Source organism: Rattus norvegicus, chromosome 7 (genome assembly GCF_036323735.1).
Source record: "Rattus norvegicus strain BN/NHsdMcwi chromosome 7, GRCr8, whole genome shotgun sequence".
Taxonomy (NCBI): Eukaryota; Metazoa; Chordata; class Mammalia; order Rodentia; family Muridae; genus Rattus; species Rattus norvegicus.
This window is the reverse complement of record NC_086025.1, coordinates 52719644-52747642: the sequence shown is the minus strand read 5'-3', so window position 1 is coordinate 52747642 and position 27999 is coordinate 52719644. Positions and strand designations below refer to the sequence as shown.

General features: G+C 41.5%; 1 protein-coding gene across 2 annotated transcripts in view; it reads left to right on the top strand.

The window, feature by feature from the left end:
* Positions 1–1333: 1333 nt before the first annotated feature.
* The window catches only part of Tbc1d15 (TBC1 domain family, member 15), a 55540-nt gene continuing 28874 nt past the window's right edge, over positions 1334–27999 (top strand). For both annotated transcript variants that reach the window (NM_001427232.1, NM_001427231.1), the window contains 4 exon segments: positions 1334–1386; positions 14568–14666; positions 15691–15765; positions 24179–24317. In NM_001427232.1, the coding sequence (NP_001414161.1) occupies positions 1357–1386; positions 14568–14666; positions 15691–15765; positions 24179–24317 (343 nt within the window). In that variant the 5' untranslated portion in view covers positions 1334–1356.

Below are 27999 nucleotides of genomic sequence, written 5' to 3'. Positions count from 1 at the left end.
GGCATTCTTCTACACTGAGGCATTGAACCTCCCCAGGACCAAGGGCCTCTCCTCCCATTGATGCCAGACAATGCCATTCTCTGCTACATATGCGGCTGGTGCCATGGGTTGCTCCATGGGCCCTTGCTTCCTTAATGGCTGGCAGATGGGTTGCTTTCCTGATTCAGTGCGAGCTTGGGCATCGGGGTCTTGGCCTTGCCTGGAATTTCTGATACTCGGTGTTCAGAGTCCCTACTGGGGCTAAGCATGCATTCTCATGTAAGACTTAGGCACCTCCCTCACCAATTAGATTCTTGATATTCACAAAACTGCAAATCACGTTTCCTGCTGCTGCATTTGGTTGCTGCTTAAGTCAGGTAGCCTGAAAAGGTTCTAACTCAGCGGGGGGCAGGTACGATCCTTTTGTGGGGGAAATGACACTTTTACCCGGGTCTCTTAAGGATATAGGAAAATACAGATAGTTATTTTATGATTCATAACAATAGCACTATTATAGTTGTGAAGTAGTAATAAAAATAACTTTTTGGTTGGGGGGCGGGGAGGCTCACCAAAACATGAGAAACTGTGTTAAAGGGTCACAGCATTAGGTAGGTCTAGAACTACTGCTAACTGCTCTAAGACGTCAATTTTATTGTTTACTGGAACTAAGTCTCAGAGAGCTGCGCTGAGAAGGAATTAGATTACGAACTTAATAGCTTACCAATTTGTTTCCAGACATGGGGGAGATCTCTATGACCATACACAATTCCTCCTTTATATGCCAAAGCTTGGGTGAATTTAGGAATTGAAATCATAACCACTAAGTTGTGAAGGTACTCTAAACTATGTGCCTTGGACTTTGGAGCGATAAAAGGCCTGGTAGTAACCAGAGTTCCTATAAAAATACCATGCTTAAGGTCATGCGCGAGTGGCAGCAACAATACTCGTGTATTAGAAACCTCTAATATCAGGGGGAAAAGTCTCTTCTTGCATCAGCTCGAGAGCTGATGTTCAACACAATCCCACAGGTTCTTCCTGGGTCTAAACAAGGTGCTCCTTCCATCAAACCCAAGAGATTCGGCGTTTCTCAAGTTAAAAGTGCCACGCCTGAGCAAACTTCAAAAGCACTAGGCTTCAGTTTAAAAATATAAGGGGAGAGAGGGTGGGGACAAAAAAAAAAAAAAACCACGCACAGGCGCAGTGAGGCACGACAGCTCCACCCTCTTCGCATCCTCACTACGCATGCGTCCAATTGCAGTTCCCGCTAGTCCCCGCCTCTTTCCTGCCCGGATGTTATTTTAGACCGGCCGGATGTTGTTGTGAGTCTGAGAGACACGTGAGGTTCTGCTACGTCATCACCAGGCACGCGCGGGGAACATGGCGGCGGCGGGCGTTGTGAGCGGGAAGGTGAGTAACGGCACCGGCTGGTGCGGGTGCTCCTGGCTGGTGGCTTGCGGCTGGCGGGCAGCCGTAGAGAGGGAAGCGGGCTGTGTCGGCCTCGGGGATGGTCGGCGTGTGACAGTGAAAGGGCTCCGCGGGGTGCGAGCTGTCCCGCCGGGGTGCTGGGTGAACCCGGCGATAGACGGTTCCTGCTCCCAGGCGGTGCAGGCCTCGGCGCTTTTCCCCGGCTCTGCCCCGCAGCGCGGATCCCTTTGGGGACCTCTGAATCTGTTCCTTCCCACCTTGACTCTAGTTCTTCACGTCTGCTCTTCTGACTGCAAAGCCTCTTCTTGCAAAAGCCTTTCGAGGCGTCACCCTGGCTTAGCTCTGTCTTCTTTCGGTGAAGGCGTCGAGTCACCATGCAGAGGAACGGACCAGGAGCTCTGCAGCTGTGTTCTCAGAGCTTGGGGTCCCGTTCGAAAATTGGTTAATGGTTGCGGGCACCAAGTATGTTGGGAACTGGCGATTGACACCGTGCTGGGCTCATCTAGAAACGCCTTTATTAAAATATTTGTTTCCTAGATGTCTTGGGGGCGTTCTGTGTGTGGATGTGGGTGTCTGCCCCGCTGTTTCACAAAGGCTTGTCAGTGACACCCTCCTAGTGGGTTAGAAGCTACCATTAGGTGCGGAGGAGATTCTATTGCCAGTTTACATGCAGAGACAGCTGACGCGTATATAGGGTTATCTGCTTCATGACGTACACCTGGCAGCATTTTCCGGTGGAGAGTTATTTCGCAAACGTCCGTGACCCGCTGGTAATCACAGAGAACGCTAAGAACTGTTTACTTGTTGCCGATAGCTTCCGCTGTTCTTTCAATTTCATTTATGTTTGTCTCGCTGCATTTTACCTCCTTTTGAATTTGACGCGTTTGTGCAGGAGATTAGATTGTGGAATAACAAATTACGGTCTTATCTTCAGTGTTGATCTGAGTTGTGACCTTGGAAAATTGGATAATTAAGACTTCTCTGTTCATCTTTATCTGCAGAACGGAAGGGATGCCAGCCATCTGGTATTGGAGTGCTTAGGAGTAGACACAACAAGAGTGCTTATCTGTTACATATTCTTGCTCTTTCGATGATAGGTTGAGCATTCTTTTCGGGTTACTTATATCCTTGTCCTTTTTTTTATTTTATAGTCTTTTTGTGTTTGAGATGAATGCTAATCATCTCTTGGCTCATTACAAATTAGAAGAAAGTTATCTTGGTGTTTTGGGCTGGGCTGATCCACTCTGGTACTTTCCAAGATGAGATCTTCACAACTTACACTACACTTCTCTTTTCCAGTTTGCATGGATTCTGAAAGGAACCCTTGATAAAACAGTTCCGAGACATAAGGGGCTCCCCAACTTCTACTGTCATTAATACCGTTCACAGACTGACTTCCTAAACTTACTCTTGTCTTTTGTAACTCTGCTGCATCACCGTATTGGACTGAGATGACCATTCATGGCTGCTCCCATTACTCCACTGAACCTGTGTTCGGTCTTCTCTCCTACGCTGCTGTCTTGATAAGCATACTGAGTGGAATCCTCCCTTACAAAGTTCATTTCTGGCTTACTTGTTGTGGTGTCTTTATGTAAAAAGACTTCAAGGCATTGTGTGCTGATTTTTTTTTTTTAATGTAGAACTACCTTTTGCTTTATCAATAATAGATGAGAAACCTTTACTGTGTTAAAGAATTCAGACTGATTAACTTGTCATAAAAAAGGCATTAGCTTTATGTTTTACTATTTAGCCCTCTTTTTGTGTAGGCAGAGAGAATATGGTAGAAGTGAGTAGGTAAGCTATTTCTGTCTGTTTTTCGAGACAGGTTTTTTTCTCTATAGCCACAGCTATAGTGGAATTTCCTTTGTAGACCAGGTTGGCCTTGAACTCACAAGAAATCTGCCTGCCTCTGCCTCTGCTTCTGCCTCTGAGTGCTGGGATCACCTTGTCCCACCATGTCCAGCCTGAGTAGGTAAATTATTGATCTCTTTCCTTCCTCTTCCAGAATTCAGCCTTGGCTGTTTACCTCAGAATTACAGTAGTGAATGTTAGCAAAGACAAAAGAATCAGTTGTGATAAGTTAAAATGGGCAAGATAAGCCCTACACCGAAGGAACAAAAGCTAGGCTGCCAGTTCTAAATGTCAGAATGGAGAGTAACTGCAGACAACGCAGCTTTTCTTTGCATTGAAGACCTGGAAGTGACCAAGGACATTAACCTTTTTTATTCAGAGTAGGAATGAAAGGTAAGCTTTGAGAGAGTGTAGAGTCGAGCCAGCTTTATTTTACAAGCTAGCCACTTCCTAGTGACTTAAGCATTCTCTCTGCTTCTGTAACAGTGCCGGCTTCCTGTGGGATTCTAGGGATTAGTCACTAAATGCATCCACATGCACCTGACCTGGAGCAGATGCTTTGCTGCCATTGCCCTTTGTCTCAGCTTCCCTGCAGTTGATTGGTTGGTTATGGCAGAATCTTAAAACTTAGAATATATTATTTTGGTATGGGTGTGAGCTATTTCTATTTCATTCTTATTTTGGATATTGAGAAAAACCATGTTTAGAAGTCATAGTTTTGTCATTTTGGTAGAGGTTCTAGCCTTTAACAGCCAAGCCAGCTTTGTAGCCTAAGACATCTTGTTTTGATGATGAATCCTATGGCACCAATTAAGGAGATAATCCTAATTGTTTAGGATCAAACCTGGCTCAACTTCTTGAGTTGTATGATTTTGGGGAAATTACTTAGCCTCCTTGTGCCCAGTTTTATAGAGTGGTATAAATAGACTTCCAGCATGGAGTTGTTGGTGGATTAAATGAATTAATATTTGTAAAACATTTAGAGTAATTCTTGGCATCAAGCATGTGCTTGATAAATACAGATGTTCTTTACTGTTAAGTAACACTGGTTTTGAATAGCTATTTATTCATGCTGATGGTTTTCTGCAAAGAAATATAAGGCAGTAAACAAGTATGAAGGTAATATAGTTATGAAATAGAGGGGAAAGTATATAATGTTGGGAACTAAATGATTGGTTGTTTAATTAGGCTTTATATGGCAGTGTTTTCTTTCAGCCAAAGTAGAGAGAAGGATGCTCAACTCTTAAAAGACCCCATCCCACAACAAACTAGTTTGAATTTAGCTCACAAACGTGGTCTTCTGGGACTCTTTCCTACTGTGCAATATAAATGTGATTACACAGTGTGCCTGCTTCATTGGTGAAAGGGAAACCAACCCCCAAACGTCCTGCGATTTGAGCCAGGGCATAGTTGAGTGAACGCCGAATACCAGTAGAGTGCATTGAATTCTTCCTCGTTGATCAGTTTGTGTGTCTTAGGTTTCTGTTGCTCTGATGAAACCCTATGACTAAGAGCAGCTTGGGGAGGAGAGGGCTTATTTTATCTTACAACTCCCAGGTCACAGTCCAACACTGAAGGAAGTCAGAAGGAACTGCAGTAGGGACTGGAGAGGAAAGCTTGCTTTCCTCTGGCCTTGCTCAGTTTGCCTTTTTATATACCCCTGACCATCTGCCCAGGGGCAGGTAGCACCAGCACAAAGGGCCTGCCCATGCAGCCATCATTCGTTAGTCAAGAAAATTCCTCCTCTCAGGCTTGCCTACATGGCAGTCTGGAGCTTCAAGTGAGGCTTTCTCTTTTCAAATGACTCTGCATGTGTCAACTGACAGAAAAATCCATCCAGCACAATGTGTATGGGTCTGTTCTTTTATATGTATATGTATGTGTACACACACACAGAGAGACATTTTTCTTGCAGTTTTTGAAAGTGGGTTGGCGTTTGGTTGGCAACCCTGATTAGTTCTTAGAAGTTAGCTAATTTGCTTTGCTCTGTATATATAGAACCATGTTTTCAAAAGGCAACCAATTAAGGAGTGGCGACAAGCCGCTCTGGAGAGTGAGATAAGTAGAAACACTGTAATGACTGATCTGCTTCTGCTGGAACAGTGGAGAGACTGAGTTACTGGGGTGAAGGAAAGGAAAAAGGATAGCTTTGAAAGTGTTTTGACCTCCTCTGCTGGTTCCAGGTCTGTCTTAACTCTGCAAAGATTAAGTACATTTGTTCCCATCTATACCAGGCATGGGGTATATCACCTAGTGCTTGCTCTCAGGGTTTCTAGACCATAGTTTTCAGAAGAAATACACACACAGTTACCCTGTCTATGAGACATGCAGTAAGAGCTTGGAGTCACTCGAGTGGGTGATGGTCTTAGAGAATTTGTATGTTCTGTGACCTGTAGATTGACGATTGTCATGAAGTCAGATTTTGAAACATTTCACCTGCACCTTGCTGATGCCCCGACATTGTAGATTCTCAATGAAAAGAGCAACAGAAAATGAGGAGAAAATTAGTGTGAGAGATGAGCCCTTTAATACCCACTATTTTATATTATAATATCCTATTGGCCATTTTCTGTCACGCTAGAGCTATTAGAAAATATAATTCTTTTCTATGTTTCACAAATTGTTTTGTTTTGAACAACTTGAAACCATTAGGAAATCAGCAATTATTCTGTCAGAACTTGTTTTGAAGACATTTTTAGTAAGAATTTATGCATGGGTTAAAGTTGGCCACATCCATTTTCTTTTAGATATTTTTATAGTCTTGTGAAGTCATTAATGCTTTGGAAAGGTAAAGAATATTCTTTTTTCATATTTTATTTTGAGATAAGCCATCACTATTTTTTATGTTTTGATATTATATAGTTAACATCATTTTCCCCTTCTGTTTTTCCTTCTAAACCTTCCATACACATCTTTTACTCTCAAACTCTGGCCTCTTTTTCATTGTTACATACTTATGTGTATCTACATATACCTAAATACATAAATATAACCTGTTCAGTCTTTGTTACTTGTGTGTGTGTTTTCAGGGCTGACCATTTGGTGTTGGAATTGTTTGTAGTTTTTGGTGCATAGCTGAGATCTCACGAGCTTTCCAGTCCTCTACCCCAGCGTGTCTGTTGCCCTCGCTCAGCTCACCTCATATTGGCAGGCAGATTGGCAGTCGGTCATATTGGTGCAGTTTCTGACAGTCCTAGGAAATACAGTCCCACAGATGTATCCACTGGGATTGAGCTCCATGCTCTGTGTTTTGCTTGGTGGTGCTTTTCTGTAGTGGTCTCTGTTGCAAAGAGAAGTTTCCTTACTGAGAGACAAATGGTCAAGGATTGTTAGGGATTATAACTGGTTTAGTAAAATGGTGGTTATGGGTTCTCCAAGATTGACGACTTTATAGCCCTGGATAGTTGGCTAGGTTTCCAGTAGCAGACATGATTTCCTCCCGTTGAGTGGAGAAATAACTCCTAAACATTATTTTAAGGCAGAGTGAGTCTCTTGGAGTTTAGGTGGCTTTGAAATTGCTATGTAGCTGAGGATGTCTTTGAAGATCTGATTCCCTTTTCCCTCACATCCCAAAATTTGAAATCATAGGTACCATGTACCATACCAGGTTTATGTGGGTATAGAATTCATAGCCTTGTGTATACTAGGCACTCTACCAAGAATATTCTTAGTGTGTAGTAGATTTTCCTGGAGTTTCCCCCTTATGGGGTCTTTCTTATACTCTGGTAATTAACTAGGTTCCTATAGGAATACACCCTTTAAATATTTTTAGTGATAGTGTTTAGCTTAAAACACATTGGAATACTGGCTATATGGTGGGTTCTTTGGATGTTAAGGGTGATTAAACATGATTTTTTTTTCTTTTTCTTTTTATTTAGAGAATACTTTATTAGTTTTTGTAATCAAACCCACGTAGATAAGACCTTACATATTTAATACAGTGCGTTACCCCTGTACAAATGGAAAAAACTTAAGTTCAACATTTCTAGACCAATATGGCTGTTAATTTCTGTACAGTGCCAACTCAACACAGTAAACGGGGATACTTTTTTCCAAAGTTGACAGCACAGCTAAAGTTTCCAAAAATTCAAATTATATATCTGTATATATATATTTATATTTATATAAAAAGACCAATAATAGCAGTGTGTTATGCATCAACAGCAGCAACAGCTTTTCCAGGTTCTGCAGTCATCTGAATAAAACTGTAGAGACATCCAGCACACTCCATTAAAAAAAAAAAAGTAAAAAAACAAAACCCGAGAAAACAGCACAGTTCTGTTACTCTTGTGGTACCTGGCACCATTTTTTTTTAAAATTAGCTTCTCAATCATCATCTGGGAAGAAAACATTCTGAGCAACATCATTAAAAACAGCTCTGATAAAGCACGGTCACTACTACGTATCATAAAGCAGGTACAAGCTATTTTACATCCACAGAGGTATGATACAGTACTGTCCTACATCTATAATACTAGAGGATACAATTTAAAAGGCATTATTTGAGACTTGATTCTACTTTTCCAGCAGAGGGCCCAAAGGATGGTGTGACATAGCTTTGTAAAGAAACATACTCTAGACAGGATTTCCTTTCACTAGTGGCACAGTTCTAAGGATTCATTCTCTCCATGAATGTCAGCTAAAACCGTTATTAAAAAAATGAAATATCCCTAAAACAAAGCCGTATAACCACCGGATTCACATGAAGATGACCTAGTGGAGACAAGCTGGACCTCACCTTACCAACAAGCTATCAAATCTGTTATGTTTAAACAGTGAGACCTCCAAGGAAGGAGATGCCAAGTAGTGCTTCAAAGCTTCAGACCACAATCAAACACAGCATCATTTTCAACAGAAGCAGAAGCTCATCTGAATATGCTCAAGGATGCTGACATCAACATTTAATCATCTGCTCACTCATCCAGGAAGAAGGGGAGATCAGTTACTACTGTACTTTATTGTGTTCAACCAAATCACTATGTTACAAAAATAGCAAGCTGCCATAATAAAAAATAAGGCTCCTCTATCCAGGACCAGATAGCATCATTTTACTTTCAAGCCTAGAAATTGCACACTTGTATATAAACCAACCGAAGATGAGGATTGAGAGTTCATCTTGGTGGATTTTTCCTTTGATGAATATGAAGTGTCCTTCCTTATCTTTTTTGATGACTTTTAATTGAAAATTGATTTTATTTGATATTAGAATGGCTACTCCAGCTTGCTTCTTCTGACCATTTGCTTGGAAAGTTGTTTTCCAGCCTTTCACTCTGAGGTAGTGTCTGTCTTTGTCTCTGAGGTGTGTTTCCTGTAGGCAGCAGAATGCAGGGTCTTCATTGCGTATCCAGTTTGTTAATCTATGTCTTTTTATTGGGGAGTTCAGGCCATTGATGTTGAGAGATATTAAGGAATAGTGATTATTGCTTCCCGTTATATTCATATTTGGATGTGAGGTTATGTTTGTGTGCTTTTCTTCTCTTTGTTTTGTTGCCAAGACGATTAGTTTCTTGCTTCTTCTAGGGTATAGCTTGCCTCCTTATGTTGGGCTTTACCATTTATTATCCTTTGTAGTGCTGGATTTGTAGAAAGATATTGTGTAAATTTGTTTTTGTCATGGAATATCTTGGTTTCTCCATCTATGTTAATTGAGAGTTTTGCAGGATACAGTAACCTGGGCTGGCATTTGTGTTCTCTTAGGGTCTGTATGACATCTGTCCAGGATCTTCTGGCCTTCATAGTTTCTGGCGAGAAGTCTGGTGTGATTCTGATAGGTCTCCCTTTATATGTTACTTGACCTTTTTCCCTTACTGCTTTTAATATTCTTTCTTTATTTTGTGCGTTTGGTGTTTTGACAATTATGTGACAGGAGGTGTTTCTTTTCTGGTCCAATCTATTTGGAGTTCTGTAGGCTTCTTGTATGCCTATGGGTATCTCTTTTTTAGGTTAGGGAAGTTTTCTTCTATGATTTTGTTGAAGATATTTACTGGTCCTTTGAGCTGGGAGTCTTCACTCTCTTCTATACCTATTATCCTTAGGTTTGATCTTATCATTGAGTCCTGGATTTCCTGTATGTTTTGGACCAGTAGCTTTTTCTGCTTTACATTATCTTTGACAGTTGAGTCAATGATTTCTATGGAATCTTCTGCTCCTGAGATTCTCTCTTCCATCTCTTGTATTCTGTTGGTGAAGCTTGTATCTACAGCTCCTTGTCTTTTCTTTTGATTTTCTATGTCCAGGGTTGTTTCCATGTGTTCTTTCTTGATTGCTTCTATTTCCATTTTTAATTCCTTCAACTGTTTGATTGTGTTTTCCTGGAATTCTTTCAGGGATTTTTGTGTCTCCTCTCTATGGGTTTCTACTTGTTTATTTATGTTTTCCTGGAATTCTTTCAGGCATTTTTGCGATGCCTCTCTGTAGGCTTCTACTTGTTCTCTAAGGGAGTTCTCCACGTCTTTCTTGAAGTCCTCCAGCATCATGATCAAATACGATTTTGAAACTAGATCTTGCTTTTCTGGTGTGTTTGGATATTCCATGTTTATTTTGGTGGGAGAATTGGGCTCCGATGATGCCATGTAGTCTTGGTTTCTGTTGCTTGGGTTCCTGCGCTTGCCTCTCGCCATTAGATTATCTCTAGTGTTACTTTGTTCTGCTATTTCTGACAGTGGCTAGACTGTCCTATAAGCCTGTGTGTCAGGAGTGCTGTAGACCTGTTTTCCTGTTTTCTTTCAGCCAGTTATGGGGACAGAGTGTTCTGCTTTCGGGCGTGTAGTTTTTCCTCTCTACAGGTCTTCAGCTGTTCCTGTGGGCCTGTGTCTTGAGTTCACCAGGCAGGTTTCTCGCAGGGGAAAAGTTGGTCCTACCCGTGGTTCCAAGGCTCAAGTTTGCTCGCGGGGTACTGCCCAAGTCCTCTCCGCGGCGGCAGCAACCGGGAAGATCTGTGAGCCTCCGTGCACCAGGGTTCCAGATGGCGTTTGGTGTTCTCCTCTGGCGTCTGGATGTGCGCAGAGTGCAGTCTCCTCTGGTCTCCCAGGCGTGTCTGCCTCTCCGAAGGTCCAGCTCTCCCTCCCACGGGACTTGGGTGCAGAGAACTGTTTGTCCGGTCTGTTTCCCTCAGGTTCCGGCGGTGTCTCAGGCGCAGGGGTCCTGCCGCTCCTGGGCCCTCCCCTACGGGAACCCAGAGGCCTTATACAGTTGCCTCTTGGGCCAGGGATGTGGGCAGGGGTGGGCAGTGTTGGTGGTCTCCTCCGCTCTGCAGCCTCAGGAGTGCCCACCTGACCAGGCGGTGAGGTCTCTCTCCCACGGTGTTTGGGAGCAGAGAGCTGCTGCAGGCCGGGATCCGCGGGTGTGGGACTTCCGGTAAACACAGGACGTGCCCGGTCCTAGAGGAATTTTGCCTCTGTGTGTCCTGAGTTCACCAGGCAGGTTTCTTGCAGGGGAAAAGTTGGTCCTACCTGTGGTTCCAAGGGTCAAGTTTGCTCGTGGGGTACTGCCTAAGTCCTCTCCGCGGCGGCAGCAACTGGGAAGATCTGCGCCGCTCTTTCCGGGAGCCTCCGTGCACCAGGGTTCCAGATGGCGTTTGGTGTTTTCCTCTGGCGTCTAAACATGATTTTTGCATTATTTTATCTCCTTTGTTTATTGATACCTGATCTCATATTAAGTCTTGAACTTAACTGTGGAACCTAGGACTAGCTGTGAGACTTTGATTTTCCTGTTCATCTAGTCCAACACTAGATTTTTAGGTCGTATTGTTTAAAATGTAAATTACGTTTGATTATCATTGTGTGCAGCGTGACCTGGCTGTGTGTGGAAGGCAGATAAGGATTCATAGGAGTCACAACGTAAGGGAGTTGGTTCTCACCTACCATGTGAGTCTTTGCGCTTCTTGTACTATAATATATATGTGATTGCCAACATAAGAGACCATGCATTGAGCCATTTTGTAACTCCTCAAACGGCTAGATCATTTTGTCATGCTCATGTCTGACATTATTTTGTATATTGGTATCCTTATGATAAAACCTCAGGCCTGCCTTTCTTTGAGAAGTGCTATACTTTCTTTGTCTCAAAGGAACACTCTTAAGAGTCTCGAGCTGTGTCTTCATGAATTGTCTCTGTGTACCAGCTTTATTCTTTCTTGACTCTTCTTCTCTTCACCCCAACGTTGTCACACAATCCTGTTGTTTTGACTTCTATATATCTTCCTGCCATCCACCTTTGTTGAATCCTGCCACCGCTGATGTAGTTTAAACTGGCACAGATCTGTCTACTTGGGTTACTGCAGCTCTTCATCATTGGCTGTTAAGACAGTCTCACTTACGAAGGGGGAGGCTGACTCTAGACATTCTCTTGTTAGAACTCCAGTGGGTTTTCTTTGTCTTCAGGGCAAACTTCAAATTTCTAATCCCCTTGCTGGAGTTGAAGAAATAACTGTAAATGCCACTCCACTCCTTAAACTGTGAAGATGAGGGCCCTTGTAAGTCAGATGGAGTGGAGTGGGCAGTGGGCAGTGGGCAGTGGGCAGTGGGCAGTGGGCAGTGGGCCAGAGCCTGACAGGCTTGTACTCTTTTGAAGGGTTGGCAGAAATTGTTTGTAGAGAGGAGGGATAATAGAGTGTTCGAGGTACAGTAGTCACATAGAAAAACACTAAAGATTTTCAGGGAGCAGGCCCACTCAGAGTGGGCACAGGCAGAAAGATTGTGTGTCAGGAAGTGTAGTGTCACCATCATAGAGGTGAAGGGTAGAGTCTAGAGGAACCGTTAAGATGTAATCAGATGCATAGTTTGTAGCACTGGCTATCTGTTACACAGGTAACTAGAGCACGTTGGAAGTGCATGTGTGAGCAGACTCCAAACATGATGGGGTGGGGGTTGTGTCATGGAAAGGCTGGCAGATGACAGTACACAGAGTCAGGAGGGCGAAAAGCTTTCAGGGTCATTAGCTGCTGGGGATGCCTGAGAGCCTGGCAGTATATGAAGAGCAGGTTCATGCAGAGCATGACAGTTTGAGATGCGCGTGCAAGTGGAGATAACAATTAGGTGCTTAGTTGTGGAGCGCAGCAGCATGGCTGAACTCATGTGGCTTTCCCTGGGGACACTCCTGTATCTAAAAGCCGAAATTGTTTTCTATAAGCCAGATAGCTTTTAAATAAACTGAATTCGTGAAACCTTCTCTTCTTGATTATGGATTACTTTATGAAATTCACATAGTTGTTAAAGTGGATATTATAAAGTAGCTATTGCGTTTCCATATTTGGAGAGATTTAGGGCAAGGATTTTTTTTTTTTTTTTACTTTAAGCTTGTTAATGAGTATTTTAGTTGCTTTTCATTTATCCTTAGTTTTGGAAATAGTTGGTGGCAATATAGAAGCTCAGTTCCACATTAAAGAGAGAGAAACTGTAGGAGCCCATCACTGTGCTGTGTGTGCTCTCTTCTCAGCTTTGTTAGGAACATGGCTTTACAGTCGGTAATGCAAAAGTGCATCTATCTGTCTGTCACATCGAATTTACCTACAATGTCTCATTTTAACATTTATTGTTAAAGTTGAGGTCAGCAGATTTGTTATAAATTATTTCCTATAGCCCCTCAGAGCTCTTTCTTTATTATTGCCATCCTTTCCTCAGCATAGTGTGAGGCAATAGCAGCTCATGAAAACCAGGGTTGGCTTTGAACTTGTTATAAGGCTGTGAATGACCTTAAACTTTTTATGCCTCTGCTTCAGCCTCCCAAGTGCTGAGATACAGGCATGTGCTGTAGTGCCTGGCTTCAGGTATCTGGTTTAGTTTCTTTGCTAAAGACTATTACGTTAGCAGCACATCATTGACCATTTTATATGTGCACTCAACTGATCAGGCACCTTAAATATTCTAAAAATGTGTGTGTGTGTGTGTGTGTGTGTGTGTGTGCGCGCGCGCACGCGCGTATGTGCGCATGCCATGACGTATGTATGTATGTAGGCCAGAAGATAACTGGGAGCCAACTCTCCATGGGGTCTGGGGCTCCATCTTGGGGTCCTGAGGCTGTGTGCTCTCTCTGCTGAGCTTCTCACTAGCCCACCTTAGCAAATACTATGATTTATTTACACAGAGCCTCTTGGTCTTTCTGGCCTGGGGCTCAGATATCTGCCTACTCCAGTCTCCTGAGTGCTAGGATTAAACCCATGCACTACCATACCTGGTCATTTTAAATAATTTATTTTAACTTTTTGCATGTGACCTGTGCATCTTCTCATGCTTTATTGTAATGACTGCATAATAGAAAAGGTATGTAAATTGCAGATACTATGTCTTGTTTTGGGGATAGTTAGAAAAATATGTATATAATAGAGATGCTTGTTTTGTACTAAATCCTCTGGTTGAGTTCAGAGGATATAGAATACACAGAGATGGGAATTTCATAAAATTTAATAGTTCATGCAAATCAATCACTTTCTATTTGCCTTTTCAGGCAGACTTAGCTAATTTCTAGAAGTTAAAGTTAATACCTTTAAAATTAGAAAGGTAAGCATGACTGCCTTCTACAGACAGTACAAATATAGTTTAGAATTTTGGGTTTTGTGACAGGCAGTTTTCTCTCAGAAAGGTACTGAAGAGCCTGGGCCTGGTGCTGTGTACCTGTGAGGTCAGCACTGGAGGCAGGGGCAGCTTGGTAAACCTGTAGAGTTGACTTCAGATTGTGTATATATAAGGCATGTATAAAACACAGAAGAATTTCGGATGTGACTCTGTTTCTGAAATATCCATTATAAGTACATATTCACGAATCTGAAATATTTCTTTGCCCAATCAACCTGTTATATATTTGTATATGGGTAAACAGACACTTGAACAGTATTGTAAGAAAACACCTTGGGGATTAGAGAGATGGCTCAACAGTTAAGAGTCTTGGCTGTTCTTTTGGAGGACTCAAGTTCAATCCCCACTATCCACAGGGTGTGCAATTGTCTGACTCTCCATTCCAGCGGATCTGATGCCATCTTTTGGCCTCCACAGGGACCAGGCCTGCAAATGGTGATTAGATATTGCATGTAAGCAAAACATGCATATACACAAGACGTTTAAAAAGTAAAAAAGAATACATCTCAGTTATTTTTAAGAATTTATTTCATTGGAATAAAAAATGTGACTAGAGCTGAGGCTCATTTATTAAAGTACTTGCCATGTAAGTTCAGATCTCCAACACCCACAGAGGTGAACCTGCCATTTCAGCTCTGAGAAGGGAGACAGATGTGCATGATGCACACATGCACGCAAACATATATACATACATGAAAGGGAAAACAGTGTAATGATGATCTTGGTGTTTTGTTGTTTCAGATTATATATGAACAAGAAGGGGTATATATTCACTCATCTTCCGGAAAGGCAAATGACCAAGACAGCTTAATTTCAGGAATATTGCGTGTTTTAGAAAAGGTGAGTTTCTGGTAAAATGATTATTTACTAGTTTATGATGGTGATTCTCTTCAGGGCTTTGGAAAAGAGTCTGAATTTCATTATGTAAGATTATTGGCTTAGATTTTTCTCTAAACCTCCTTTACTTAGGGTTCTAGAGTGCTTCAGCCTCTCTCTGGTCCACTGACCTGAGGTAGGGAAAAGGTTTATAGGAGAAGGGGGTTATGGACCTGTTGAGAAGTTTTTGTTTGGGGCAACGCTAATCTTCATCGTCAGGATGTCAGCTGTCCAGTCCAGTAGCAAACACCAAGCATGAGTCAGCAGCAGCGGCTTGATTGGATCCAGTAGAAACCCAGGCTCCACCAAATTGGCAAGAGCAACAAGAATCAGTCGGAATAACTAGAGCCCATCGTGCACCCTCTCAAGTGTCTGCTCCAGCAAAACGTCCTCTCCCAAGATACCTTCCAGAAAAGCATCACGCCACACAACTGCGTTCCCAAAGAAACCAGAAATTTCCACTTCATAAGATAGTGCATATTTGAACAATTGTTGTAAATTTAAGCATCGAGATAATGCTAGAAACAGAATACCTTATATAAACTGAAGAAAATCCTGAATTATTTTAAATGTATGTAAAGTTGGCATGTTGGTATATACCTTTAGTCCTAGCACTTGGGAGGCAGAGGCAGGTGGATCTCAGCAGTTTCAAGGCAGCTTGGTCTATGTAGTGAGTTCCAGGACAGCCAGGACACCAGAGATATCCTTTCTCTTCAAAGAAAATGGGTTATATAAATATTATAGTAATACAAATTTTTCACAATGAAAAATAATTAGAATTAAATTTCCAAAACTAAGTAATGATGTTAGCATGTATAAAATACTAATATTTAAGGACCTAAATTTTTATTTTGCGATTAGAAGTAAAAAATGGATTAAGAATATATTGGTGAATTATAAATATAATTCATGGTTTCTTTCATCAGGCTGCTCAGCTTGATGAAATTCTTGTTGAATTCTAAATATATTTTATGATTTCTTTCTGTAGGATGCTGAAGTAATAGTGGACTGGAGACCATTGGATGACGCATTAGATTCTTCTAGTATTCTGTATGCTGGAAAGGTATTTAAAAAATACTATTTAGAGAATGCTATAGGTTGTCTTTTTGTGTGTGTATATTTAAGTATGTAGGCATACATGTGTCTTTTATACCACCTTGCTCTAAAGCCCTCCCCTTTGTAGGCTTAAATTTTTTACAGCCTACTTTTAATAAGGGTTCTTAAGTAAGCTCCCTTCTAGCTTCCTTTCCACCTACCAGAGGTAGTGGAAAAGAAAAGTGAACCTTTAAGAAATAGTCTATTGAACTAATCTAATCTGCATTGTGAGGATATATACCATCAGTTCAGTTCAGTAGTGTCAGAGTAGCAAATATGAGTCCGCAGCAGAGGCGGGACCCAGCAGAAAGCGCCAGACCTCAATTGGCAAGTCAGCGGGAGTGACCAGAACCAGGATCAGCAGGGATGCCAGGAGTTCTCTGCCGTGCCTCTCAACTCAGTGAAGATGAGAGACCAGCAAAACCTTGCACAAGGCTAGCTGTGCAAGCCACCATCACTGTCTGTTGGTCGTATTTATACTCCCTCCAAACACTATGTGTCCACAGTGGTCTTGCCTCAGCAAAACACCATGTGAGTCTGTATCAGCTGACATCACTATCAATCAGCCTGAGTCTGCAGAAATGGCAAGAAGCCACCAGACCACCACAGGAAGTTTTTTGGTGTGTTTTTTTCGGTGAAGCCACCACAAAGGATGAACATAAATGAATGCAAGGCATACCAATACATTCAGTGTCATCCACCCTCTGTTGGGCTCTTCTTAGTATCATGTGTCTTTTTATGTGATTGCCTTAGCAAAACATCTTTACCTGTGTCTGCTTTAGTGAAACGTTCCTTCAAATGTCTACTTGAACAAGATATCCTTTTATCTATGTCTGCTTCAGTGAAACGTTCCTTGACATAACTTTGTAAAAAGAAAACCCCTGTTTTTCTGCCCCCTTTGTGTTGGTACTCTTCTTTCCCTACAGTGGATCTGTTTTCTGTGCATCACACATAGTTTTCCCCTCCTTTCTACCACCTAAGACTCCCTACCCCTATCTCTAGTTACAACCATACACACACACACACATATAAATCCATGTTGGAGTAGTGTGTTTATACATGGGTAAAGATCGGCTCTGCCGTATACAAATGCTGATTTTTGAATGGGCAGAGATCTGATTGCAAGCTGGACGTTGGTATTGTTAAGTATCACCTGTCTGAGTGCTTTATATACATTCCCTCGTTTAGCTTCTGTGGTTTTTTTTTTTTGTTTTTTTGTTTTTTTTTTTTTGTTTTTTTCCGGAGCTGGGGACCGAACCCAGGGCCTTGCGGTTGCTAGGCAAGCGCTCTACCACTGAGCTAAATCCCCAACCCCTTCTGTTTGGTTTATTATAAAGCTGATGGCCTATAGCAAAGGCAGGAAGTAGAGGGTTGGACTTCGAAGAAGATAAAGGACTGTGGGAAGGAGGAGGTGGGGATTTACTAGAGAGACAGGGAAGAGGCTGACTGGGACTAAGGAGTGGGAGCTAACAAGCCACATGGCAGAATTAGAGTAGAATACAGGATCAGTAGGTTCCGAGCTAGTTTGGAACAAGCCTAGCTATACGGCATAGGCATTTATGATACATGCGTCTCCAGGCAGTCCTAAAGAAAGACCTGTAACACAATACACAAATCTAGGTTCCACAAGGAGAGAGAATATGCACGGTTTGGATTAGGACACATTTTAACTATTTTGTATCTGTAAAGAATAGTATTTAAGTATAATCACATTTTTTTATTTTAAAGGGCACAGGACATACTAGTCTGCCTGTAGGTGTTAGTCGTTAGTGTGCCACTGTGGTTTTCTTTTGTTTTTCTAATGAGTAACAGGCATCTTTTCATAAGATTACATACATATTTCTTTGGATAGATACCTACTCTTAAGTGCTTTGCCATTTGTTTGTCTTTTGTAAAACTCTTGCTGATGTAGAACTTACCATGTAAACCAGGTTGACCTTGAGATCCTTCTGAGTGCGGGGATTAAAGGTGTACTACACCACCACTGCCACTGCCCCCGCCGTGCCAGCCTTAGCCTTGATTGTCTGACTGTCGTCCATTCATCTATCTATCCATCCTACCATCCATCCATCTGTGTGTACCATTCAGCGCCAGAGGTCACAGGACAACTCAGGCTGGTTCTCCTGCTGCCACGTGGACTCTAATACTTGAACTTGGTCACCAGGTACACTGAGCTGCCTCGGGCCCTTGATTCCTTGAAACGTGTAATCTGCAAGCATTCTCTTCTCATTTTGTAGACTCTTTTCAGATGCCCTTTGAAGCACAAATTTGTAACTTTAATAAGGCCCAGTTTATCTATTTTTAAAATTTGTTTCTGCTTTTCTTAGACCATTGTAATTTTAGTTTTTATATTTAGATCTGTAATTTCACTTTACATTCATTTTTACATATATGATATTTGGTGGGGAAAACCTTTGTACTGGGAGCATGTTAAATGGTTATACTTCCAATACTGTTTTATTTTTGTTCTTTTTGAATGCATACTTCTGATTAGCCTTTTCTCTTAAGGTTTAAATCTTTTTTAAATTATTTTAAATTATGTCTGTGTGTCTGCATGTTTATATGTGCACGTGAATGCAAGTGCCCTTGGGGGCTTGAGGCTTTAATTCCTGGGAGCTGGAGTTAGAGAGGTGGCAAGCCACGTTACATCAGGGGTGGGGACCGGACCCGGATCCTCTGGAAGATCAGCATGTGCCTTTAACTGCTGAGCCGTGTCTCTAGTCTTCTGTTAAACGTTTTTAAGAAGGTCTTATTGGAGAATTTATTCTAATCCAAATTAAGTCCTGTAAGTGTTAGAATGCTTGTTCTAACAACTGAAGTGTGCTAGTTCTGAAGGCGATCAGAGTCAAACCTTGTAGTGGCTTCTTTGGTTAGCTCAACTCCAGTAATCCTCTTCAGTCATGCATTGACTTCTCTCTGTGGCCTGCCAGGATGAGCTGTGTCTGAGATCACCGTGAAGCTTTTGCTCAGGAATTGTCATTGCAATTTTCCTTCCCTTTTTATAAAGACAGATTTCACTCCGTAGCACTGGCTGGCCTGGAACTTAACTTTGTAGCCTCTCTGGCATCAAAGTTGGGGGTAATTGTTTTGCTTAGGTCTCCGAGTGCTGTAGTTACAGTTGTGCATGTTTTTTAAAAGTCTTCACACATGTAGATTCATTTTCAGTGCATTTCTCCCAGAGCTTTCTCACAAGGACACATTCCAAACTATTGCTCTTGAGGGCTATGCCACATTTTCTTCGAGGTTTCTGTTTCTTCTTTCCCACATTATAACCTCACTGTCCTATATGCCTTTTTTTTTTCTTTTGAGATGCTCCAGTGTTTGTGTAGAACAGAGGTGTGTGGGAGCAAAGTGATTTCCTTTAAGGATATTTTATTGTTTCTGGTTGTGTGTATCTGCATCTGTGTGTGGGTGTTTGATGTGAGTTAGCTCCTTCAGAGTTCAGAGGTGTTGACTCCTTTGGAGCAGGAGTGAGAGAGAGAAGGTCATGGGCCCTGACCTGTGCTCTGAACCGTGTCAGGTTCTGTCAGACCAGTGAGCTCTCAACTGTGGAGCCGTGTTTGTGCCCCGAGACCCCGTTCTTACTCTTCCCTGCCTCACTGTGAGCTGATTGCCTTGCTGCCTAACAGTCATAATTTGAAAACTTACTACAGATTCTTTTTCAGTTTAATTTTCTAGATCTCTAGGTTTAATTTTCTTGTTTCTAATCTCTAGGATTGTTTTATTTTCTTTATTGATGTTAAGTCTAGTGCAGTTTTGATTCAGAATGTATTTTTTAATAGAATTTTTATGACTATCTTTGTTTCTAGTCTTCAAGGTGCTCTGGGTAATAGGCCTTTGTAAACATTTTTCTAGATGTTTGGTGTGCTTTTAAAATAAGTAAATCATTCTTTTAGTTTAGTGAATATTCTTGAATTTTTTGAGAATTTCCCCTTCCCTCAATTTTCTGTTTTCTTATATTCTGAAACTTTTTAGGTCGTTTGGATAAATCCTGTAATTATTAAGAACTTTTTAACCTATTTCTTTGTTGCTTTTTGTCTATATTATTTTCTAGGAAAATTTCTTAGTTTTTTTAAATACATTTTTTAATGTATGTGGGTATTTTGCCTGTTTGTACGTCTGCACATGTGTGCAGTGTGTCCAGGAAGTCCAGAAGAGGGTATTGAATCCCTGAGAATGGGGTTATAGATGGTAGTGAGCCACAGTGTAGAGGCTGGGAATTGAATCTAGGCCCTTTTTTTTTTTTTGGTTCTTTTTTTTTCCCGGAGCTGGGGACTGAACCCAGGGCCTTGCGCTTCCTAGGTAAGCGCTCTACCACTGAGCTAAATCCCCAGCCCTGAATCTAGGTCCTCTTAACCACTGAGCCATCTGCTACATTTTGACTTTGTAAGACTTCTTTCCTTTCTGAGTGCTCTCCCTACCCCTTAAATAGAAATCATGGTGCTTGTCACAGGTACGATATACATTTTGTTTCTGGAGAGTTTAAGGATAAGTCATGGTATCCTCAGCTCCATGATAGTCTCTTTATGTAGCCCTGAGCAGCCTAGAATTGCTGTGTAGGCCAGGCTGAAATTGAATTTGCATGGTCCTTCTGCTTCTCAAGGGCACAGACTTGATGCCACCACACCAAACTTTTAATTGTGTATAATGTTTGCTCTGCATGGTTTCTCTTGCTACTCCTGTGTTTGCTTTGGGCTCCGGCTTTTTGCTTACACTCGTCTTGATATTTAGGGGGTTTTGTAGTTTTAGGCTCATATTTGTTTAATAGCAGGTGTCCCAGCAAGAGTCTGTTCTCTCTCATTATGAGTAGGCCTGCTGATAGTGGGGTTCTTCTGTATTCTCAGGTGGGAATTCCTAATGTCAGGGTCCCATTATCTTTCTTGGGGCTGGCTCACTTTAGTGTAAAGGAAGTCGGGCTTGTATGCTAGTGTTTTTTTACAGCAGAGTCGAACAAGAGACCTGGGATGTCGACTCCTTTAATATCTATATGGACTTCCAGGTAAGTCTCTTGTTTTCAGCAGTGCACATGGTTTCTCCTCAGCCACAGACACTCTGTTTTACATCTTGTAGTGAAGAAACCCTGGGGCTGGCAAGATGGCTCAGTAGGCAAGGGTCCTTGCTTCCAAGCCTGATGACCTGTTTGTTCTCCTCAGCCGACATGGGGGAAGAAGAGAACGACTCCCAAAAGTTGTTAAATGCACAGTCGTGTGTCGGCACAGGCACAGGCATACTTAAGAGTTTTAAAAGTAAATCCGGAGCTCTGTTAATTTTCCTACTTAAAAACCTTTAAAATTTATATATGTGTCTATGAGTGTGTGTGTGTGAGAGAGAGGGAGGGGGTGGTGGGGGAGAGGGAGAGAGAGAGAATGAGACTGATTAATCATCTGCGTCTGTACTACATGTTTGCAGTGACTGTAGAAACCAGAGGAGGGCGTCACTTGGAGCTGGAGTTACAGGTGGTTGGTACCGGCCCATTTGGGTGTTGAACTGCCATCTCTCCAGCCCCAGTTCTGTTTTTAACTTAAACTTTACCTCAATTTCTCTATCTTTTTTTTTTTTTTTTAAACACACTGTGCCATTTCTGAGCCTGTTTGTGTTTGTAGGGGAGGTGGGTGTGGAGAGCCGTGTGGGGTGGGCTGCTTCTCAGGGTGGTTCTTTAGCCTTCCTCATTCTCATTGCTGGACTGTGGTTGTAGAGAGGGCAGCGAGGGGATGAACAAAAAGGCCTTTCTCAGCTGGGCTGGATGGTGCATGCTTCTAATCCCTGCAGTGGGGAGGTTGAGGCAGGAGTCTCTTGAGTTCAAGGCCAGCCTGGATCACATAGGAAAAGAAAACTGAAGAACCCAGCCAAACAAAACCTTTAAGGTAGCTCTCTGAAATGGCATTTGAGGTGTAGGCCCTGGATGCTCTGTAATTGCATTTTCAGATAGTCTCCTCCTGTGGTTTGTAGTTTGATCCTGCTCCTGAGAATTTCCTTCTCTCCCTTTAACAAAAGTCACACTGGAGATTTACGTGCTCAGAACCGTCTCTTTCCTTTCCCTGGTTAGTATCTCATTCTAGACTTTATCTCGTGTTGTATGTTAGAATATTTACCTTCTGTTAATTTTTATGGTATATTTGAGATTTTGTACATAGTTTTGTAACTTTCTTGACACTTTTTTTTCCTTTTTTTTGGAGCTGGGGACCGAACCCAGGGCCTTGTGCTTGCTAGGCAAGCGCTCTACCACTGAGCTAAATCCCCAACCCCTCGTTTTGTAACTTTCTTATTTCATATATTTTGTGTGTTGAGTAAATAGCCATGCTTTCCTTAAATATGGGGACAAACTCAGGAATGTGCTGTTTAGGTAATGGCACCATTGTAGGAAAGGAATGCCATAGGTTATACTGACATAACCCTGGGTGGTACATGTCAGTCACCTGATGAGTCCTTTTGATGTGCTCAGGAGACACTATAAAACTGGATGTATGAGCAGAGTGCTGTATAGTATAATATAGAAAAACTCTGTAAGTAGACTGTATAGTCTTAATGACAAAAATATAGTCAGTGTGTAAGCAGTGCACACAGCTGTCTTCATTGTTACAGTTCTGTTGCCCATAGTTTGTTGCATTGTGCTTTTCCATGTGGAAGACTTACTTAACAATAGCATCATCACATACATGAGAGCAGTGCCCTGTGCCACAGTACTAGATTTCTGCTAAGCCATTGTAGAACAGTAACTTCTCAGTTCCACTCTAATCTTTTGGAGTCATCGTGCTCTCTTGTGCTCGCTTCCCCCCCCCCCCCCCCCCCCCCGTGTGTGTGTGTGTGTGTGTGTGTGTGTGTGTGTATGTACATGGAGAGAGGATTGTTGTTTACTTAACAGTCATTATATGATGCATGACTATAAATAAATTATGAATAAATTTTAGTATGTATCAGCCTTTAAGCTCTAGCCTAGTATTTAAATATCCACCCCCTTAATTACTTACTCTTCCATCGATAAATATCTTAATTTTTACAAGTTCATCTACATTGCCCTCCTGCAGGTAGTATTAGGAAGTATAAGATAGTCCATTTTCTCTCTCTTATATTTGATAGTATATTTCAAAATTAAATAAATCAAAAATAAAATCTTTTTTAAAACATTATTTCTCCTGATGCTAAAACTTTTTTCCTTTTAAAAATCAATTTCTTGCTTTTTGTATGTGTGTGGGTGTTTGGTGACATCGACACGTGTGTACCAGCTGTGTGCCTAGTGCCCAGGGAGGTCAGAAGAGGGTGACGGTTCACCCTGGAACTGGAGTTGACAGGTGGGCTAGTGGACATGTAGGTATTGGGGATCAAACCCTGGTCCCCTGGAAGAGCAATGAGGCTTTTCTCTAGGCCCCTTGATTGTTTGACTTTTTTGTTCAGACCATGTGTTTATTTCACATTTCATTTATCCTGTGTGTGTATCTTTGTGTCTTTGTGGTGTGTTCTTTCTTTCTGTCTGTCTGTGTGCATGTGCATGTAGAGGTCCGAGGACAGCCGGTGGGAGTTGGGTCTGTCTTTTTGCTGTGCACACTGTAGAGCTTGAGCGCAGGTTGGCAGGCTTGGCAGTGAGAGGCTTTATGTGCTCTCACATCTCCTCAGCTGCCGTGTGTTGGCTTGAAGTCTGTAGGAGTTTTGTAGTCTGGGTATTTCTCTTTGGCCTGCCATGTTAGAATCTCAGGTTCACTTTAACTTCTATGTATTGTTCTTTGTATAGAAGTAGATGTTTGGTTTTATTCTCAAAATCATGTACATCTGTATATGATGTATAGATATACGTATATATTACACACACTATATTCAAATTATATATAAATCATAGATTTTATAGCTATATATCATAGATTAATGTTGCTTTTAGCTAATCCCCCCCGCCCCCCCAGGAGCTGAGGACCGAACCCAGGGCCTTGCGTTTGCTAGGCAAGCGCTCTACCACTGAGCTAAGTCCCCAACTCTTTTAGCTAATTTTTATTTTCAGAAAATACATAGTTAATTTTGGCTTAAATAAACACCTACAGTTAGTTACTTTCCATAAATCTCAGTCTGGGAACTGGATGCTCTTTATCTCTTGCTTTCCTTCTCTTCTCATAAGATGACTGCCATGTTCAGACATCACAGCTCCATACATAACAGGTCAGTGAGGAAGTGAGGTGAAACTTAACTGTGAGAGCCAGAGCCCTTCAGAACCCCTGGCTGCTTGACATGCTGATTGGCCACCCTGACTGCAAAGAGGGTGAAGTGAGAGAGTGGGGAGCTAGCGTTCCGCCTACCTGCCTGCCAGCCACAGCTTCTGGACGTCACTCTCAGGGGCTCCGATGTCTTGCGTTGACATTTACTGGCTTCAGACTTACGTGTTCATGTTGTTGTTTCAGGACTCCAGTTCAGTTGTAGAGTGGACTCAGGCTCCAAAAGAAAGAGCTCATCGAGGATCGGAACACCAGAGCAGCTATGAAGCAGAGTGGGACATGGTTACTACAGTGTCGTTTAAGAAGAAACCACATACCAATGGAGGTGTGAATTAAATCTTTGAGATCTTAAACTGAGCAGATGTACAGAGAAATGCTTTGATTTAATGTTCCTCAGCCTCGAAGGACAATCTGATACTCTACTGTGTGTGCATAAAAACTAATTCCTATCCCACTTTTATTTTTTGTTTTGTTGTTGTGACTTCAAAAGAGGATTTAAAAATACATGTTCTATTTTTTGGTTACTAACAGCAAAGTAGGAAACACTTAAAAAAAATAACTTTGGGGCTGAAGAGATGGCTCAGGGGTTAAGAGCACTGCTCTTCCAGAGGTCCTGAGTTCAAATCCCAGCAACCACATGGTGGCTCACAGCCAACTGTAATGGGATCTGATGCCCTCTTCTGGTGTGTCTGAAGACAGCTACAGTGTACTCATATACAATAAATAAAATCTTTAAAAAAAATAAATAAATACATCTTTAAAAAAAATAACTTTGATAAACTCTGGGTGATAACTGCACTACTGAGCTCAGCACTGGGAGGCTGAGGCAGGAGGAGCCTGAGTTCAAGGGCAGTCTGGCTACATGAGTAGTTCTAGGCCTGGAGGACAACGTAGCAAAACCCTGCCTCAAAAACGAAGCACTTGATACATGCTTTTCTTAGTCTAGGATTTTAAAAATCATGTTATTTCACCCTGAGGCAGCAGGGGGAGATGGAGTATACTACTACTAAACTGTACCATTCTGACTCAGTGTTTATTATGATATTTTTGTAGCTCATTCCAGTATCTTCCATATGTTCACTTGCTATTCCCCTTTATATATTTAAATCTGTATTTACTATACTATGTTTACATGAAGAGTCAAGATAATTTGATACCGTACATACTGTATCAGAAGAATAGCACATATTCCACAGAATTGATGCGTTACAGTCAGTATCATCTAACTAGCTCACATGTGATATGGCCAGTGTATTTATGATTGCTTGTTAAATCAAAGGCATGTGCCACCACCTCCCAGCAGGAAATAATGAGTGCATTTAATAACGCAGACAGTTCTGCTGTGACATTCTCATGTGTCTATATGCTTTTATCTCTTTCCCCTGGTCTCTTTTCTAATAGTCCTAGGGAAATACCTTCTTTCCCTTTCTTTTCTTTTTCCATCTTGAGTTAGGGTCTCACTATGTAGCTCTGGTTGGCCTGGTACTCTTAGCGATCCTCCTGCCTCAACCCCCACCCCCAACTTCCCCAGTGCTGATATTAAAGGCATAAAAAGTTGAAAGTCTTGAAACATTTTAATCCTTTATGTCAGTGAGGTTTTTTTTTTTTTTTTTTTTTTTTTTTGGGGGGGGGGGGGGGAGACTGAGTGTCTCTGTAGCCCTGTCTGTCCTGGAACTCATTCTGTAGGTGAGGCTAGCCTCAAAATCAGAGATCTGCCTCTGCCTCCCAAGTGCAGGGTTTTTTTTTGTTTTTTGTTTTTTTGTTTTTTGTTTTTTTTGTTTGTTTTTTTTTTAAGATTATTTATTATTGCCTACATGCATACCTGCAGGCTAGAAGAGGACACCAGATCTCATTACAGATGGTTGTGAGCCACGATTTAGTTGCTGGGAATTGAACTCAGGACCTCTGGAAGAGCAGTCGTTGCTCTTAACCTCTGAGCCATCTCTCCAGCCCTGGAGTTTTTATTTTATTCTTTTCACACTTAGTTTTTACTTTGTACTTTCTCCCCTATGATGTATAAAGAAAAATAGATTATCAAAGCCTCATTTACTTGGTTTTCATAAACACATTTAACATTATACTTCAAATTCTTTGCTTTTTTAACAGATTAGTGTATTGAAAAGGTTTACTTCGAGAAGAACAAACTTTTGTGGCTAGAATTCTAGCCCAGTAAATTGTCACATTGCTGATGTGAATTCTATTTGAGACAGGAGACTTAGTGAGCTGTGCTATTCTCCATCTGGCTGCTCACTTCCCGTCTAATGAGTTGGAGGTGCCGTACATGCTCATGGGAACTAGTTTCTTGTAAACTTCTGCCGTAATGAGAGAGAACGTTCTGAATCAGCTCATGGACTCTTAAGTCTTCTCTTGTAGCCATGTCTGTCCAGTTAGCTGTTGACTGCAGTTACTTGCAGACTACTTTTACGCTGACACAGTGCAGATTTTTCTTGCATTTATTGAGCATGCTTTTGATTACCTCATGTGTTCTAGCCACTGGAGATATAAGAAAGATACAGAATTAAGAAAGGCACATCCCCTTTCCCCTTATTTTTAATTTTATTTGGACAGCCTTCCTGTAACTCCCGAATTGCTCTGGCTGTCCTGGAACTTGCTGTGTTGGTCAGGTTGGAACTCTCAGAGATTGCCCTCCTGGAAAGGCCCACGCTGCCTGGCCTAAGGGAATAGTTTATAAAAGTTGAATTTCCTCAGTATTTTTATGAAGCACTTTTAATATCCTGTTTAAGTTCTATTCTCCTTAAGCTTGTATTGTGAAGGAGAAACTTGTAGACTTGAACTTGGTTGTCATCTTTGTCAGAGCTGTAAATGGGGACATGTGTGAAATTCCTCTCACGTTACACATAGTATCTTTCATTGAGGGAGCTCTGTCTAAGGTGTTGCTCCTGAAGTGCACAAGCTCCTGTCCTGTGTAACACTGTCGTGAGGTTTTAGTGCAGCTTCAGTTCAGTGCAGTTGAGTACAGTGTATGTGTTGTTTCTGTTTGTCTTTTATCTACCTTGTCATTGCTGCTTCCTTAGGAAAATTGTCCTGCTTTTTGCAAACAGAGTAGCATATATTCTTTGTAGACAGTTCAGGAGTGTACACACAGGTGACAGGTGAGGGAGTTGAAGTTTGAAAAGTGTTCTCCGTGTCTAAGGAGCTCGTCTGTTCTGAGCTTTGTGATACTGAACACACAGTACGTGGCTCTGGCATTTACATCTGCTATCAGCCTTAGCTATGTGCTTACCACTTAAACCAGTGTGGAGGCCAGGTCTGTCAGTGTATGCAGATAGTTACCATAGCCTTTTAGGACAGCTTTGAATAATAAGACCGTATGATATATCTAATGAAATAACATTTTTAAATGTATATTGTTTTTCTTTTAGATTTCAGAGACATTACATTTCTGACTTAAATTGTGAAAGCAAAGTAGCATATTAGAAATTATAAGTAAATACTTCTAGTAAGAAAATATTTTTAAAATAGTTTTATGATTTTTTTTAAAGTAATCTTTAAGTTGCTTGTTAACAGTTTGGATACTGTTTATGGGCCTAAGGTTTCCTCTTCTGCAAATTTACTACAAATTCAGAAAGTGTTGCATTTTATATAACTGTGGTTTGAATTACATTCTTAATTTAGTTAGAAACTTAGTGTAGTGGGGCTGGTTATGTAGTTTCATTAGTGGAGTGCTTATCTAGCATGTACAGTACATAGTGTCCTGAGTTTAATCCTCAGCACCAAATAATTGGGCATGTGATGTGGCACATGCTTGCAACTTTAGCTTTCCAGAGATGGAGGCAAGTGGGTCAGAGGTTGAAGGTATCCCCATTACATATGAGTTTGATGCTAGCTTGAAAATGGGATGAGGTCGTGCCTTCATCCCATTTTATTCTACACTGCGTACTGTATTTGAATTTGCTTATAACAGGATAGCTCATTTTAAAAGTAGTTCTCTTTAAGAGCTGTTTCGTGGCCATTCCTACTGAGGTGAAAAGTGTAGTAATATGTGT